Genomic DNA, 18,001 nt, shown 5'->3' on the forward strand with positions numbered 1-18,001 from the left:
GTCCACCTGCAGTAATTGTTAAATATATAAGTCGCCGTTCAAAATACTGTTGTTTCTTGATAGTCTTTTTTAAAAAACGTCGTTTTTCTGTCTCATATGTTAATCTGATTTGCGCTTCAGAGCCCTCAAAGCTAAAAGTTGGATAAATATATCTATATATATAGATATATTATCATCTTGACCCGAGTTTCCTCCTCGTGTCCGCCCGGTGACAAATGGGTCACTGTGTTTGTTTAAAGCGTCCGCTCCATGTGAGCCGGGCAGCGGCGCTGACGCATCGCAGAGATCCCTGACAACCTGGCGCGCAGTCAGAGATCGCAGCTGGACCCTTCTCTATTGTCTTCATCCTCCTGCACTTACATGTAAGGTAACGCAACAGCTGATGACACGTCTAAATATAAAACTGGACCGATGACCGCACCGATAAACAGCCCGGGTTTTTTGTGGTGATCCTCTGGGACAGCGGCATTGTTGAGGCACCGAGGCCAGATTCGCGGTCGGCTTAACGCGCAGACCTTTCTCTCGCTTGGATCCAGACGCACATGTTCTGCACGTGCGTCGACGCGCGTGGAGTCCTGGACAACGTCGCTGGGGGAAAGAAAAAAAAAGTAAAACTGGTGAGAGAGAGTCGAAAAGGTCCGGAAGAAGTAAAAATAACCCGGACGACTCATCCCAGCTGCCTCTTAAGGAAGACCGTCAGTCACGTAAAGCGCAGTCGGATTATTGCAGATAATCGCTCACTTCTACCTGTCACACTGATACAGTGATGGGGCAGGGGGAGTATTTACACCCTTAATAGATTTCTCGTGGCATTTTCACTTTAAGTCTAATTGTACTGGCAGTTACCTGCGTAAATACTAAATGCAGTTTTGAGAAGATCATTTTTTAAAAAGCAACAAAAACGAGCCACACCTACCTAGATTGAGATCAAAAGCAAAACCCCCAAATATTGTGGTGGCAGTGTCATGATGTGGGACTGCTTCGATGCGCTGGGATGTTGACAGCTTTCCATATTTGGAGCAACCACGATTTCTGGCGGGTTATCTAGTTGGAAAAAACAAACAAACTTCAATTCATATTTTTCAATTTAAAGATTAGAACTGACAGAGAAGATTAGAGTTTTTTTCACATATATTTTATTGTGTCGCCAGATGGGTCAGGAGGTAAAACTTGCTTTTCTTAGTTGAAGTGACAGGACAGTGATTAGTGATGGACCCACGGTGAAGCTATTTTAGAGGAACTTCCTCCAATCCAGGAACAGAGGAGGTGTGAACAGTCCAGTTTTAAAACAAACAGCAGTAAAAGGTTCAAACGAAAAATAATTACACCCCCGTCTCCCCCTGACGCTGTGTCAGGTTCCTTCTAGGTGATAATGAACACAAACCAAAAGTCTACAAGTATCTCTGGGTTTCCTTTTTAAATCATCTTGCTCTTCCTGTTCCCTGTGACCTTGCGAAGACATTTATTTTCATAGCGAAAAAATAATTACACAAAGTCTTACCAGGAGGAAAATTGTTTTCCCTTCACTTTTTTTTAAATTTCTTTCCTTCTCTTTTCTTTTCTCCTCTTTTTTTCAGTCAGAGGAGCAGCTCCACTCTGCAGCCTTACATGGTGAAATACCACACAGCTCAGAGCCGGGCTGAAAACAAAGAGGAAAAAGGCAGAAAACTGCAGTCGGCTCAAGAAAACAGACAGCGGCGATAAGGGCCTAGTCAAAGACTGGCACGTTTAATCACCACTGATCAAAGTGCAGCTTACATAATGAAAACTTACTCTAATATTTTTTTTTCTAACTCAGGAAATTGTGCTGGATGTTTGCAAAACTCACAGGAACGTTCTGCCTGTTTTCTCTTATGTTTAGTTTGGATGTTCAGGCGATTTGGACATTCACAAAAAATTTCTGCTTCTTCTGCTGACGCCAGCTCTGCGGTGTTTCTGACTTGCGCTGGGCTTCTAATAATATGCCAACAATTTGCCGCTTTAATCACACTCAGCTGACTCTTGAATGCAATTTCACAAAGATTGAGTTATGGGAAAACTGAATTTCAAAAGTTGAGACAAAGAAGTTTTATTAAACATGGCGGCACAGTCGAGTCTAAACAGCTTTTAGGGATTTCGAAGCTTTTAGATAGCAGTTTCCAAAAAAAATCACATCCTAATATTTCCAATGTCAACAGCATATACATAAATACTCTGCATCTATTGTTGCAGAACTGCAGCTGTGCTTCAGAGCTCATAGATGGAGAGGTAATGTCAGCAAGGGGCTCATCGAGATTAATGATGCCTGATCTAAGAGATGAACTGTTGCGTCAGAGCAAAACACACAAAAGTGTTGATAGAGAAGTCTTTTGCTTGAATTTGAGTATATTTAGTTACTCTTGTTTCCCATGGAACCGATTTTTGGGGTTTTATGAGTTCTTGAAATATGTCACTTTGTGTGTAATTAATCTTTATTATGTGAATATCATTTTTCAGTGACAACCTGATTTAGGTGCAACAGCTTTCTGAAAACAGTGAAGTACACGTGCATTTTATGGTTTGTAATTTAATGCTCTCCTGCCTGTCGAAACATATTGTGGATCAACATTTGGCAACAATTTGACCACATATGTTCAACCCAAGACTCACAAACCAAACTAGCCAATGTTTGATCTTACGCTGAAATGTGACTAAAATAAAACATCACTACGAATGCAAAAAAAAATGTACTCTAAATAGTTTTACCGATGCACAACAAAAGCTAAAAGTAACCACTGCATTCTGTGTTCGCAGCACCATTCCAGCACACTCCCACCTGTGTGTTTGGACCGTGCAACAACACAGCAAAAAGCCACTGCTGCTCAAGGTCCAAAAGCCCACAAAGCCCCGGCACCTGATCTGTGTGGTCCCGTCGCTAAAATACTCACCCAAATCCAGGGCCTCCAAAGGACGGCATTCCCCAGTGATGCTTGTCTACAATCAGTCAAATTCACAATGCCCCCGGACCCGGGGGTCCCTAAAAATAATAACGCTAAGCCGGTTCTTAGACACACACTGTGTTCCTCCAAAAATGGAAATCCAGACTCACTGAAAGTATTCAAACTAACCTAAGATAATTTGACAGTACTCCTCATTGTTCCTGTGCGAGAAACAGGACTTGAATGGGGTTACCTCAGGTTTTATGTGGTAAGAAGTTGTAACCACACAATGAAACATTGTATGGTTATTTAAACTGAACCTAAAAATGTGAATAGTCACACTTATGGCATGTTTCGGTAAGCAACAACTAAACAGGGTGAGATTAACTTAGAAAACTTTTTTCCCCCTTTATTAAATGACATTTTGAAAACTGTATTTTGTATGTACACAGGTTATTTTTGTCTGATAAGGACATTTATTTGATGATCCGAAACATTTAAGGGATTAAAAACACACACAAAAAAGAACCAATCCATAGTCTACACTCAAATGCTCTTTTCTCTAAAGTTAATTTAGTTAATAAAGCAGAGTATTATTAAGCAGAGTGCCAACAAATCTGTAGCTTTTTTTCCTCCAGTGAAGTCAGGGAGGATTACTGGAAGCATGCTGCACACAGCCCAGGAGACTAACAATGTAACTAGCTGCTCTTATCGGTGGCCTTCAGTGGGCATTCTTTCCACTGATACAGTATTGTCATCACATCAGACCTATTAAAAGACTCCCTATCCTCAACAGCCGCTTTAAAACACAACAAGGCAGACTGGATAATACCAAGTTTCTGTGAAAAGACACTCTCATTCTGGAGTTACTTTGGGTTTAGAAATCGTTACTTCACATACGGACTCGCTTTGGAACAGTATAACTTCCTAATGCAGACATGAAGGTAACCTTCATGATAGGATTATGATGGTATGTTAGTGTTGGTAAACCAATCTGCATATCTTGCAAACACACTCTTTCAAAATGCCAGCTTAAAATTCACCAAGATTGTTCAATATTGAGCCGCCTATAACATTCCAATGAAGTGTAAAGACGCTGGTTTCAGTAGACGGTATGTAATCTATATAGTATAATCTATTCACCATTATGTTTCCTCTCCTCAAATGCATTGAAATCTGAATGGAAATCTGAAATCTAGACCACATAAACAGCTAGAACTGCTGCACCACATTTTTTGTCCAAAATACCACCAATACATCCACTTTTTTCAGATCTCCCCAGTGGGACTCTCCAGCTTACTCTGGAGGATCCCAGCGCATTCCCAGGCCAGAAGCGACATATAAAGTTTGACCAGTGAGTTAAAGGTCTGCCTCGGGGTCTTCTCCCATTGGGACATTCCCAGAAAACCTCCAAAAGAAGACATGTTTTGGCCATGACCCATAGCTCAAGACCGTATGAGGTATGGCGAGGGAACGTAGACCAATAAATCAATACAATCGACTCTTTGCTCAGCTTGTTCTTCAGTTTCACAGACTGAGCCCAAACTGTCTCCAACTCTCCTCAACCATCACTCAACAACAAGACACTTAGACTCTCCATCTTGAGGTAGAGACTAACCCAAATAGAGAAGCCCTCCTTACTGCAATCCAACACCGTGGGCTCAGACTTACACCAATCAGGCTACACTAGAGGTGCAGAGCATTAGGAATGTCACTGTTGAGTCTTGCTTCCTACTACTCACTCGCCACTCTCGTTCTTCCATCCTCATCCTTGTCTGATGAATGCCACACCACTCTCCCTGAACTTCCTCTGTCACTGAGATCTTCATCAGGTGACAGTTCATCCAACAGGCCAGATACGTTACTGGAAAGCCGCCATGCCTGAAGGTAAGTGTGAGACTCTGGCGCAGGCAACAATAACAGATGCACAGCATGAATGGAAAGAGGAGTTTATTTGTTAATAGGACTTGAACGGTCCAAAGAGCGAGAAGCTGAACGAAGGAGTAAGTGAGTTCACTAAGATAGAGTTCAGCAGAGAGTTGAGAATGTTAACTGGTTGGTTGTTTTCCTGTTTTAGGTCCTAGCCAGTGGTGATGGTGGTGAACTTTGGACGATGGACTGGCAGAGGAGGAGCTTAATGGTGAATACTGAGCGGTGAGAAAAGCTTACCGCTATCCTTTATTTTGATTCCTATAAATGAGTGGTGCCCAAAGTGGGTCCTCGAGGGCCGGGGTCCTGCATGTTTTAGTCCCTTGTTTAACGCACCTGGATCAAATGATGGCTCATTAGAAGACCTAAGAAGAACATTGACATGTTGAAAAGGTTGTTACTACCACCAAGGAGAGAACTAGAACATGCAGGATGCCGGCCCTCGAGGACCCACTTTGGGCACCCCTGCTGTAAATTATAAATTATCAGTTTGCTGTGAACATGTGAAAACAAAGTCAAATTTCTTGTTTGTGAACACAGTTTTGACCTTTAAAGATTATGTTTTCTCTCGTCTGATGAATGCCAGAACCTATCATCTTTCGTTTCCCAATAGATTACTGGCTAAATTATTAATAGCTATGAGGATGTTGCTGGTTACAAGTTCTCTTTCTTCTGACTTTGCTTTGCTAACCCTGACTCCTGCATCCTGAGAATAAGTAACAAAAGGAGCAGATATGAATGTATCTATTGTCTTCATGGGTCTCCAGTTCGACACAGGACTTGAAGACGTATCTTTATTCTCCGTCTTTGATATTTCTCTCCTTTTTGAACTTTACTTATTCCTCCTCTTAATGTTCTGACTGTAACTTTTTTTAAAGAAACCTTTGTTAATGAAGAACCTTTCTGTTCATCACAGCTGATGCGAGACTGCGAGCGACGCGGTTTGGCGTAACGCACATCAAATATCTGATTTATTGTTGTTATTCAGAGCTGTGTGATTAGATTAACAGTTTTTTAAGAGCTCTGGTTGGCTGCTCACAGCAAGACAGAGGAGCACGATTGGACGATTGGTTTGTCTGAAGGGTTTGTGGGGAAGTCTTTGACTTATGTTCGGCCGAGTTGGACTGGACCAGTGGAAAAATATCTGATCTATTTATAAAGGCCCATTTAACTGAAATGGGTCATCTGTGGCCAGCACAAGAACACAGTCCGCATGTCGACCTCCATGACGAATACGTTTGTTGACATAATGCCACACAAACAAGTCACAGATTGTCCCAGAGATGTTCCTTTATGCTTTTATTTTCACATCCATTATTCCTATAGTCTGCTTGGACTAGCTTGGACTTTTTATTGAGCTTTTTCCATATTTTGGCTCATTGCAACCACAAACCCCCACATATTTTAATGGGACTTTAGCAGGTGGTTTGTGTTTCACTGTAATGTTGAACAAAAACAACTTCTTGTTTTCAAATGTGAAAGCAAACACCTGAAAAGTGTGGCACGCAGTTGTATTCCACCCCATTCATACCCTTTAATCAAATCCAAAGCAACCAGTTTCCTTCACCAGTCACTTTATTTACTTTATACCCAGTTTGCAGTTTTCAAGAAACCATATAAGGGACACAGCAAATACGCAAATGTTAAATTTTATAATCTGAAGTCCTAAAAGCTACTTTTACTTTATTCATAATCTGATGTTAAGATGCTCTCAGGTAGGAGATATTTTGCTTTTTTCTGCTTTAATATTATTGTAAAGTTAATATTTCAGTAGTTTCACAGACATGAAGAGGAGTTGATGTGTTTAAATAACAAAGGCCGGTAAATAAAAGTGGGTTTATGTCGTCGCTTTAAGTGTTTCACATTAAACTTTCTAACTATAGTGAGAGAAAATGAAGTAGCACTCCACAACACCGAGAAACCAACACACTGACGCAAAGTGCCGACCCAGAGCAGTCAGTGGGTCGTTGACTTTCACAAGCTGTTAAAAGTCTGATTTAAGCGCACCTGAAATTAAACGCGGAGCCTTACAGGATGTTTCACAGAAAACTTTGATGTATTTTTTATTTAGATTTTTTTTCTTGCTGCCACACACAGTCACCACTTCAGAGCAAGTTTCTGCTCTGTGCTACACTTAATTTCTAATCCGGATTATTGTTTTGAACGTCTTAACTGCATGCAGAGGTGGTAAAACAGCGCCACCCTGAGGAGAACAATATGAACTGTGTTGGTGTTTAAGGTGAAGTCAACTTTTTGCTGCTTTTTTGGGTTTTCTGTTATCTGGTATCTTTATGTTAAATTATAATATGATGTGTCATTTACTGTGAGAACTTCACCATGGTTCTCTCACTCTTATCATCACACTTTACTCAGAATAAAATGGTGCAATGACAGTCTAACACTAACATGCATGAATCAAAGTAGTAGCATGTATTTTTACACATTTAATATTTGACAAAATAGCAACAAAATAATCATATTTGTCAGTGGTTATTAATGGGTGGCTTCATTTTGCTTGAAGAAGATGCGCTCTCTCAAATTTCATCCAAAAATAACAATGACTCCATTTTTCTTAGAATCATCTTTTAGAAACTTGGAAGAGTTTCAGCAAACAAAAGGGTTGGTCAATTCACAAATTAACAGCAATGAGTTTTAAAAAAACGAAGCAAAAAAGAAAGAAAAAAGATTGAACAGCACAGCCTTTTGTCAGCAGACGTTTCCAGGACGGTCCAAATTTGGACTTCCTCTGAAATCTAATGGATTTGAACCAAGCTAAACAGAGACGTTATTGTCCGTCATGCATAATGAGGCTGGAAAAGAAAAAAGAAAACAGAGAAAAACAAAGAGAAAATGAAAGGTTTTATGAGTTAAAGGTGTAACCAAGACGACGGGAAACCAGGAAACACAAGCCTCTGAAACCACAAGGAGAATCCTACTTCATCAAAACAATTGAACTCGTGTGAAACTGAAGATCAGGAAGAACCGAAACAGAAAAAAAACCTAACATTTTATGTAGAAACAAACATGTACTTATTATTGGATACTTATTATCCTCTCAAAACATCTTAGTTGACTTCCAACAGCAGCTGGTTGCGCTTCAGCTCAAACCCTGGGTCGCACTAAAGGCACAACAAATTACTGTATTTATTTATTTATTTTTTTTACTTTAACTCATAAAAAGGTTGAAAATCATGCGTCCATCAGCTCAGCCCCACTTTCTGTTGAGTTCGTCACTTAAAACCTCGAGAAAACACGTCGACGTTTGCGGCGGCAATGTGGCAAAATGCGATCACTTCGAAAGGAAAGCCACGCAAGGCCGTGTGTTTTTATTTTTAGTTTTATGGGGTTTGTTTTTTTACAGAGCAACACAGATAGGAAAAACAGGCTTCACATCTGATGGCCTGGTTTAAGCCGTGAAACCACACGCAGATCATTTCTAGCTGGGTCTTGCAAGGGTGTGAAAAGTCTCCCTTCACAATGGGACACAACAAGTCACAGTTTGCAACCACTCCAAATGTGAGATATAAGGCGGGTAAAGTCACTGTAATTCAATTTTTATCTGAATATTGTATTTTTTTTAGACTTTATTGTACATTTTGGTCAACTTTAATAAATTCTAGTATTAAAATAAATCTTGCTTTGCTCTGCTTCATTTTAAGGTCTAAAACGTTCATGTTGATGAATAATAAAATATGCTTGTTGATGATGTTTTCCTCTTTAAGACACCAGAGGAAGTGTGCACTGTAAACAAAAGAGAGAGAGAGAGAGAGAAAGACAAGAAACGAGCATCGCAGCACGCGTAAAGCGGCAAGACAGGAAATAACCTCAATGTTGGAAAGTTCTGCTCAAAGCGATGAGGAGGATGAAGACGATGGCCTCGCTGCTGAGCGTCTGTGTGTTTCTGCTCTGCTGCTCCGCCGCCGCCGTCGCCTCCCCAGGTATGAAATGTTGGACTTTGTAAGGAGAATTGAAAGAAGCGGATCGGATGATGTGCGATTGCGTTTTTATTTGTCTAACTTCACGTTTTTATCTGCAGATCTTTGCTCTGACGCGCCTCCAAAGCAGGACCTATTTTTCAAATTCGGCTCAGCGAACAGAACTGAACTGTAGCTTTTAAACCAGTAATCGTTGAATATAGGCAACATTTTACAGAACAACAAAAACTCTGATTGATTTTTTTTCTTTTATTTGAACAATTGTGTAATCAAACGCTTTCAGTTCACAAACCTGAATAGGACGTTTCCTGTGAGTTGATGTGGTCTCCAGGTGTTGAGATCAAAAGAGTTATTTTTTTTTTTTTCTCAATTTATTTCAAGACTGTCATAATTCTGATGGTTTTACGTGTATATTTAAGCTTTCATGTGAATTTTGATCCCTGGCAGTGCAACAGACTCATCTTTTTCTTTAAAAAAATTAAAAGTTTTTTGTGGGGGAAATAAATGAAAACATGATCAATAATTTCACTTTTTTTTTTCCTCCTTTACTGTCTTTCATATTTTACTGAGACGCACACAAATCAGACAGGATGCAAATTTGAAACCAGAACTGTGCGGCGACGTCAATGCATAGATTCCACCCCCATATGAGAACTTTAGACTTTTAACTCAGATCATTTGAATCTTCCTCAGGCGAAGACTGGCTTTTGTTGAATGTCACATTTCTCTTTTCGTCTTCAGCGTGAACTTTTTACAATTTCATCCACTTTGGAAAACAGGAACAATTCAAAGGCCTTCTGTAAATAAGGGTTTTATGCCCGTGTGAAAATCAATGAAGGGGAGGACAGTTGGATCATATCAGCGTTTTGTTTTCCGGAGCTGGTCGACTGTGATGTGATTGAAACCTGTTTTTACTTTCGTTGCTCTTTCTGGCTTAAAGGATGCAGCCATTTTGTTGCAACAAGTTAAAGCGTCACTGTTTCTCTAGGATATAAACTGAAGTCTACTGATGAACTGACTCTGCTGTTTCTCTGATCCAAAGGTTGTGACCAGTTTGCTGCAGTGGGTGGAAACTTCAATGTTTCTCTGGGATACAAACTGGGATCTACTGAGAATCTGAGGTGGAAGTTTAATGGCAACATAATATTTTATAAAAGACCAGGAAGATTAATTAAAGGTAAAAATGAAGATATTAATGATGATGGATCCCTCAAACTGACAAATCTGAAGAAGCACCAAGCAGGACTTTACACCAGTGAGGTTTTTGATGTCAATGGAAAAGGACTGGCCTCAAAGAGCACAAATTTATGTGTACTGGGTAGGTACAAAATCGGTTACATATTCCTCAGTGAGTCATCGATAACCTCTATTGCTCTTTTTCATTGTCTAGCTATTAAAGGACTTTAACTTCTCGTCGGTTCATGTTACTCTGATTCCTGAAGCTGTCAGACGTGTGCCGCTCACTGTATTATTTTTTACGAGGTCACTGTTATTAATGTCTCGTGTTCGAACCCACACAGACCCCGTGAAGAAGCCCACATTAAATGTAGCCTGTCTGGCCTCAGAGGTCGTCTTTACCTGCAGTCATAATCCGGTAAGGACAAATATTTTGGTCTATTATTTATCAAAAAAAACAATATGGAGTTCTTTCAGGTCTTTTCTTTTACATAACCTTAGAGTGCTTTAATAATCCAATCAGATATTAATAGAAAATAACTATCCACAATGCAGTAACTAGAACATCTTGAGGGATTTTTACAATTTCATGTTTGCAAGGGACGAGAAAAATGAAATAATAGATTAAAATAGAAATAACATATTTTCCTGATTGTTATTCTTCATGACTTTCCAATTTTATATATTTATATATACATTTTTTACATTTTCATTATTCTTTTTATCAGCAACCTGATGGTACAAAACAATATGATGCCATACATTACAAATGGCTCCAGGATGGCAATATGATCAGCAGTGCGACAGAAATCTCTATGACAAGAAAAGTTGCAGAAACTAAAAACCTGCTCATTTCCTGTGAAGTTGGCAACAAAGTCAGTTCTGCAACAAGTGACTCTTTGACTCACACCTGCATTGGTAAGAACATCACAGCCAGTCGTCGCTGCTACGTCTATGAGAAACTAGTAACACATTATTTTGAAATAAATTAAACATGAATTAATCTTGATCCATCAAAGCTAATTTGATTTCCCTATTCGTTGTTGTGAAATGAAGTTAGTAAAGAACTACAGAGGTTTTGACATGCAGAATATCAGAAGCTCGCTGTATTGATTGTCATCATTTTATTTATTTTATCAATCTAAAATGTTTTTTATCTAACTACATTAGAACCTGTGAAAAAGCCTGAAATAAATGCATCATGTAAGGATTCAGAGGTCATCTTTACCTGCCTTGCAGCTCAGGTGAGATTTTATTTTACTTCATTTTTTTGCTAATAGCAACCTTGGGGTCTTCTTGTGTAACTTTAGAAGCTTTTGTTCGGCCTCAAATTCTCAGGAATCATCTGTGATGTGCATTAACATTTTCCACATTAAATGTAGCCTGTCTGGCCTCAGAGGTCGTCTTTACCTGCAGTCATAATGGACGCAGAAATCTGCTTTTACATTCTGAAGTTATTTCTTCTCATTTAATTCCAGTTGCTGTTATCCTGAAATGTTTTCCTCTGTTTTCCCTGAACCTAACCCGACTCCTGATGGTCTCTTAACCGCGTTTCGACCTCGTCCTCCTGCAGCAGCCCGACGACGCGCAGTACAAGTGGCTCCAGGACGGCGACGTCGTCGTCAACGAAACAAAAATGTCTCTGACCATAAACTCTGCGGAAAGCAAAAACATGAATTTCTCCTGCCAAGTTTACAACCAGGCCAGTTCTGAAAAAAGTGTCTCTTTCAGTCATCGCTGTGTTGTCTCTAGTAAGTATATGCAGCATCTATTACACTATAAATGTAGAATGTGGCTCAGCTAATAGCTTTTTCTACATCTATAAATTGGAATAGTCACAATAATAAACCATATGTTATATTCAAATGAAGTGTGTGTCTAATTTTATGCTGTGATTTTTTTATTTAAGCTTTCCTGGGCCTCCCAGAGGAGATCTTTGGAGTTAACATCTGGATTGTTATTGCTGGTGGAGCAGGTCTGTTTCACTGAAACACACTCAAATGAACCTCAGCAGAAGAAAATCTGTATAAATCATATATTTTTATACATGCCTCTCTGATTATTGTGTGTGTGTTTTCATCATTTTTAGGTCTTTTAATTCTGATCATCATCATCATCATTTTGTGTTGTGTTCAGTGTAAGAAGAAAAGAGGGAAGAACGGTAAAGTGTTTAGTCCACTTCTATTTTAGTTGTTTGAATTAAAAGTTAAAACTCTCTCAATTAATGCAGACTTCTTAAAATCAGCTTAAGCTCATTTGATTAATCCACCATCATCCACTGCTTCCTATTAATTTCTGATATTAAATCTCTGGAGTACCCCAAGGCTTGCTGCTCGGCCCACTTTTATTGTTTGCTCTCAGTAATTGCAAAATTAAACAAAAAATATAGAATTTAGCTTTTTTGTTCAGACTTTTAACAAGAAATTTTACAATGTAACAATTTCAACCATTAGGTCTTTTTTTTTAAACTATGGTTATTTGGTATTTCAAAAAGGTTGCAATAAGTTGAACCAACAACAAATCAAAAGCCTGTTTAGATTAAAGACTAATAATATAAAAATGCATAAAGTTTGTGGGAGTTCAATCACAGTAAAACATATTAGAAAATAAAATATAGGTTTAAATTCAAGAAACCAAATGTTGCAAGTCTGAAAATTAGCAACATATTTGCTTCACTGAATGGTTATTCTTGAAAATCCTGGCTAACCATTATGTCTACCTTCTGGTGTGATCAATAAAAGTTGATCAAATCATTAATATTCATTGTGTCAGAGCTAGAAAATAAAAACTCTGCTCTACTTCACACTTAAGTTTTGATTTTTACATATCCTTCCTCTGTGACCGCTGATTATCGCCTGCTGCTGTTTTCTGAACAGATGAGGCGGAGCTTGAGTACCGAGCAGGACGGTCTTCATCGCCAGCCTATTGCACTCATTGATCACCCTCCTCTTCATCACCATCATCACCTGCAGCAGCTGGGCGGAGCCTCTGCTGAAGCTGCAGCTCTTTGCAAACATTTCCCTAATATTTTATGGAGTTACTTTTTAATTTGTATGACTTGAGTCGAACACTTCCTGTAGTTTGCTGAACGTTTGACCCGTTCCTCCTGACAGAGCTGGTGAAACACTCACTAATTCAAAGATAACTTTTCTGGCATTTAGCGAAGTGGAATTTTTTTTTTTTTACGACATATATGTAAATATCTGGGTTCAAACTATGCATATGTTTATATATATATATATTCTGTGAGGACCCCAGCTTCTTTAGCTGTGTAATGTGTAGCTTGTTCTGCTAATGAACAGAGTCCTAACATTTTTGTATTATGAATATTTTTAATTCATTGAAGGCAGTGTTATAAGATTCTGTGGATTTTCTTTTACCATTTTTAGCTGCAAGCTTTGATCATCAAACTTAATGTGAATAATCACTTTGTGTGTATATGCCTCCATGCAAAATACTCAGTTTTTATTCTTAATTATTCAAACTAGTTTCACAACGATGACGAATTGAGGTCTCTGTGTTGTTGCCTTGTGTCGCAATAAATAAAACCAAAAGTAAACTTGCAATTCCTTTAAATGCTGTCGAAAATCCTCCAACTGATTGCATTTAATAAACACATGACAGTGCTGCCATTTTGATAGGAGCAGCTAGAGAGCAGCAATGTCTCCCTCACTTAAGAAAATGTTTTGAAAGTTCAGAAATATTGAGAAACAGAGAGCCAGTGCTGACCAGGAGGTTTAGGTTCTGGATAAATAACATGATTTTCCATGAAAAGCAGAAGCAGAACTCTGGAGGGTTGCTACTGAAATGGAGAAAAAAAATGTTTGCAGTGTTTTTTCTGACCAATCTGATATTTTACAAACCAGGATTATCAGAGATCCTTCCTCCCTGCAGCTGACGATACTGTAACCATCATCTCTTCTGTAAAACTCTGTAAGTTGTTTACATCCTTGACATTATTAGCAGGTTTATATATATATATATATATACATATATATATATATATATATATATATGTATATGTATATATCAACTCGGAAATAGCCTGGTTACTTTTGCACCAATTTCTTTGTCACTTGCACATTTCAGATGATCAGTTTTCAGGCATGAAAACCACAAAACTTTTCACCTGAGAACATTTATGCTTTTCTTTCCGATGTTTATTTGACAATTAAATTGGTTTTTCTTTTCCAAAACCTTAATCGAGCAGAAACCTCTAAGTTGTTGACAAGGAGGATTATTGAAATGTTTTTTGTTTGTTTGCTTGTTTGTTTTAATCTTTTGCACCAAGGGAAGAATTTATGTCAACCCACAGGAAGTAGTTAGAAACATGTAATAGAAATAGACCTAATGTCGTGTTTTGAAGTGTTACCAGTTTTTCCAACGAGTTCTGAGTGCAGATTGAATGTAGTTGCAAATAAACAGACTTGCCTTTCTGGCAGTTTTATTTTGTTGAGAAGTTGATCTCATTATTTACGCTGTTGGACTGTAAGTTTTGTGCTGCTCTGTGTGTTCTCACTGCATCAAATTGTGGCTTTGAGTTCCACTTCCGCTCAAAATCAAGAGCTCGTGGATATTAATGGTCACGACAGGAAATGTTCTTGATGATGGCAAGTTCTTCTTGTCAGTGAGGAAGATGGCATCGGACTCTGTGCTGTGTGTGTTTCTGCTCTGCTGCTCCGCCGTCGCCTCCCAAGGTACCGATTTGATTGTTGATTCTATGTTGCATGACTTTGTGTTTTTGTGTTTGTTATGATGTAAAGCACTTTGAAATGCCTTGCTGCTAAAAAAGTGCTATACAAATAAAATTTGATTGATTGATTGGTTGATTGATTAGTGGTAGACTGTTAGGTGAGGCGCCATCTATAAAATGTCCATCTTCTCTTGACCCTGCTCTTCTTCTACTGTTTTATTTTTCTTTGTGATCCAAAGATTGTGACCAGTTTGCTGCAGTGGGTGGAAACTTCAATGTTCCTCTAGCTAGGATACCAATTAAAACCTACTGAGACTCTGAGGTGGAAGCTAAATGGCAGCATAATATTTTATAAAAGAACAGTAAGACTAGTTGCTGGGAAGAATGCTGATATTAATGGTGATGGATCCCTCAAACTGACAAATCTGAAGCTGGAGCAAGCAGGACTTTACACCTTTGAGGTTTTTGATCAAAATGGAAGGCCGCAGACCACGAGGAACACAAATTTATGTGTGCTGGGTAGGTACAACAATATTTCTACACAGCTTCCTGAACATCTATTCACATTTGAAATCTTGCGCTTGATTTATTTCTTTTTTTTCTATTTCCTCACTGTTGTTGTCAAATGGTAAATATTAAGTTCTTTGAAAACGTTAAAACTGTGACGTCAGGGTGTCGATCCACCAGAAGATCTTAAACATGTGCAGAATATCAGCATATTTCCTTAATATCGTCATGTATTTGATCTAATTGAACGTTCTCAGAGCCTGTGAAGAAACCTGAAGTCAAAGCAACATGTCAGGATGAAAATGTGATCTTTCATTGTGTTTCCGGGGCGGTAAGAACTTGGTTTTACATCTTTTTAACTAATAACCACAAGACTTTCTGTTTAGCTTTTAAAGTTTCTTAAAAATCCAGACAGATCCTAGAACGACTAGTCACATTCTTTATTCCTAAACATTTCAAGTACCTTGCTGTTTAGCTGTACTTAAAATCAGCGTCTCACATGGCCGTGTGGAAGTAAAGACCACAGGAAATTATTTAAATGCCAGACAAATATGTCATCGACTGATTTTCACCCTGGTTTCCGTTTTGAGCTGCGTTTTCATTTCCCTGCAGCAGCCTGCTGATGCCGAGCTCGACTGGCTTCAGGACGGTGAGGAGGCGAAGGGAAACAGACGGTCGTTTGAAACGAAAGCAGAGGAAACCAAAGGAGCCCAATTTGTTTGCAGAGTGTCCAACAAAGTCAGTTCTGAAAGCAGTCAGCCTGTCGTTCATATCTGTGCAAAGACGGGTAGGTATGTCGTCTTCACTGTGGCTAATAGCTGCTGTTTGACAATGTGTAGCTAATAATACCTAAAATAAGATGGAATAAGCATAAGTTCCCCTCAAATTGTGTGGCTCGAGGTAAAAATTGAAAATTTTTCACATGTATTGTTTTTAAAGGATATCCAGATGAACTGGTTGGAATAAATATCTGGATTTTAACTGGTGCCAGAGTGGGTATGTTTGTAGATTTCTATTAAGCTTTAGTCTATTCTGAAACATATCAGAATAAACTATACTTTATATATATACATACGTCATATATATTTTTGATAGTACAATCTCTAGTGGTTTTTTCCCCGTCATTTTTCCAGGTTTCATTGTTGTGCTGACCGTCCTTGTCTCCGTTTGTTTTGTCCGAGTTGAAAAGAAGATGACGATGGGACTGAAGGGTGATGTGTTTTTTTGTTGTTTTTTTTTTCTCTCATTTTTAAAAAATCGGTTGTTGAAAGTAAGAACTTCCTGAAAGATATATTAGAGACCTGTTTAAATACCACTATCGACAGTTCTCCGTAAATGACCAGATCAAAACTTTTGGGGCACCCCAAGGCTCGATGTTGGGCCTACTTCTATTTCTACTTTTATGTTCGTACCTGCATTGATTAATCTGGCCATTGCCTTCGTATGCTACTACTCTCAATTCAAATCGCATGTCACAGTTCAGTCTGGGCTTTCTTCCATTGACTTGGATTCCCTCCAGTAGAATTTTGACCGGGCCTATCAGCAAACAGAACCAGTAGTTGACAATGATGTCAATTTTCTGCACTGTTTTAGAAAAAAAAGGTCAAATTGTTTAGCTAACGTAAATTATGCAGCCAAGGAGCAAACTCAATATGTTTTTTTTATTTATTATTATGTACGACGCGTTGCTGTTTGCTCAGTTTTATTCAGCTTTGCATCCTAATTTTTGTCTCATTTTTTATCTCTCAGCTGATGAGGAGGAGCTTCCTTTGCAGCGGACCGATACAGAGCAACACAGTCATGATCCTCATTTTTCTCCTCTTCAACCTCATCACCTCCAGTCATGAGCCAATTTTTTTATTTTTTTTACATACATTATTTTTTCCTGTCTTTGATTTGACGAATAAAATTTCTGCAAAAATCAAAACAGACTTTGTGTCGCCAGCCATCTTAAGTTTTAGCAACTACAATTCTGAAACATTAAAACTCATTGACGTTTGTGATCTTGACTGATTTAAAAACCTTTTCTAGAGTTTTAACCAGTCATTTTTGTCACTTTGGATGTAGAAAAATAAAATATGCTTCTTTGAATTGTGTATTCTTTAGTGAAGATGCTATGTGGATGCTTTGAGAGTAAATGTAACAATAAAGTAATATTTCAATTGATTTTTGGGGGACGATTTTATGATGTAAAGCACTTCGAACTTCCTTGATGCTGAAATCTGCTGTACACATAAACTTGACTGACTGATAGATTAAAAACAACAAATATAAAACGGGTAAATAAAAATAAAAACAGGGCTCCAGTCAACTACAGACTAGTCCTGGTTAATTGTGAACCTTCTGCTTCTTTCCCTGCTTAATCTAGTGAAAGCAGTCAGGGTGTACTTACTTTCCATCCTGAACTTTTTCCTTTTTTTGCCTCATCTTGGTTGACTACATAAGGACAATGTAAAATCTGTTGAGTTTTACACTTTTGACACGAGATTAAACACAGGAAAGACCATAATATTTTTATATTAATAGCAGGTTAATATACAACCGTGCAAAGCATTAACATGTCGTGACGCGTTTTTTCTGAGCCGCCCTTGAAGAAACATGATGATTAACGCCAATATATCATCAAGTTTATTAATAAGAACAGGCTACTAATTTTGTCAACCATGTTCAAAAGTGGGTAGTACTGGTTACATTTACTTGAGTAAAAGTAATTTTACTGCACTGCACTTTTTTGTTGCACTTGAGTAACTATTTCTACTCTCACCTTTAAAGAAATTGACTTTATACATGTCACTGTTTATATCCTTATTGTGAGCTTCGTATCAATAAACGTGGCTATTTTATTTAAACGGTTACATAAAGGT

At 38.4% G+C, this 18,001-nt stretch overlaps 1 protein-coding gene across 6 annotated transcripts; it reads left to right on the forward strand.

Annotated features, from left to right (window-relative positions):
- The first annotated feature begins 4,665 nt into the window (after positions 1 to 4,665).
- Positions 4,666 to 17,303, forward strand: LOC114138584 (uncharacterized). Of its 6 annotated transcripts, XM_028007949.1 has the most exons (17): positions 4,979 to 5,051; positions 8,549 to 8,764; positions 9,804 to 10,079; positions 10,282 to 10,355; positions 10,666 to 10,855; positions 11,108 to 11,181; positions 11,511 to 11,688; positions 11,847 to 11,912; positions 12,027 to 12,098; positions 12,814 to 13,870; positions 14,566 to 14,634; positions 14,870 to 15,149; positions 15,395 to 15,468; positions 15,750 to 15,924; positions 16,077 to 16,133; positions 16,271 to 16,348; positions 16,887 to 17,303. In XM_028007949.1, exons 2-10 carry the CDS (start codon positions 8,680 to 8,682, stop codon positions 12,873 to 12,875), a joined length of 1,077 nt encoding a protein of 358 aa, XP_027863750.1. In that variant the 5' UTR covers positions 4,979 to 5,051; positions 8,549 to 8,679; the 3' UTR covers positions 12,876 to 13,870; positions 14,566 to 14,634; positions 14,870 to 15,149; positions 15,395 to 15,468; positions 15,750 to 15,924; positions 16,077 to 16,133; positions 16,271 to 16,348; positions 16,887 to 17,303. The 6 variants fall into 6 exon arrangements, with proteins under 6 accessions (XP_027863747.1, XP_027863752.1, XP_027863750.1 ...); XM_028007946.1 differs by adding an exon at positions 4,666 to 4,784 and having other exon boundaries at positions 4,975 to 5,051; positions 15,750 to 16,348; XM_028007947.1 differs by having other exon boundaries at positions 15,750 to 16,133.
- The last annotated feature ends 698 nt before the right edge of the window (positions 17,304 to 18,001 follow it).

The sequence above is a fragment of the Xiphophorus couchianus genome, chromosome 22 (genome assembly GCF_001444195.1).
Source record: "Xiphophorus couchianus chromosome 22, X_couchianus-1.0, whole genome shotgun sequence".
Lineage (NCBI taxonomy): Eukaryota > Metazoa > Chordata > Actinopteri > Cyprinodontiformes > Poeciliidae > Xiphophorus > Xiphophorus couchianus.

What these genes read in the sequence shown, in the direction of transcription:
- LOC114138584 (XM_028007946.1), top strand. Translation starts at nt 8,680, where the DNA reads ATGAGGAGGATGAAGACGATGGCCTCGCTGCTGAGCGTCTGTGTGTTT. An exon ending in TCATCGCTGTGTTGTCTCTA is followed by an intron (nt 11,689 to 11,846) that starts GTAAGTATATGC and finishes TTTTTATTTAAG; the next exon opens with CTTTCCTGGGCCTCCCAGAG. An exon ending in TGTTATTGCTGGTGGAGCAG is followed by an intron (nt 11,913 to 12,026) that starts GTCTGTTTCACT and finishes CATCATTTTTAG; the next exon opens with GTCTTTTAATTCTGATCATC.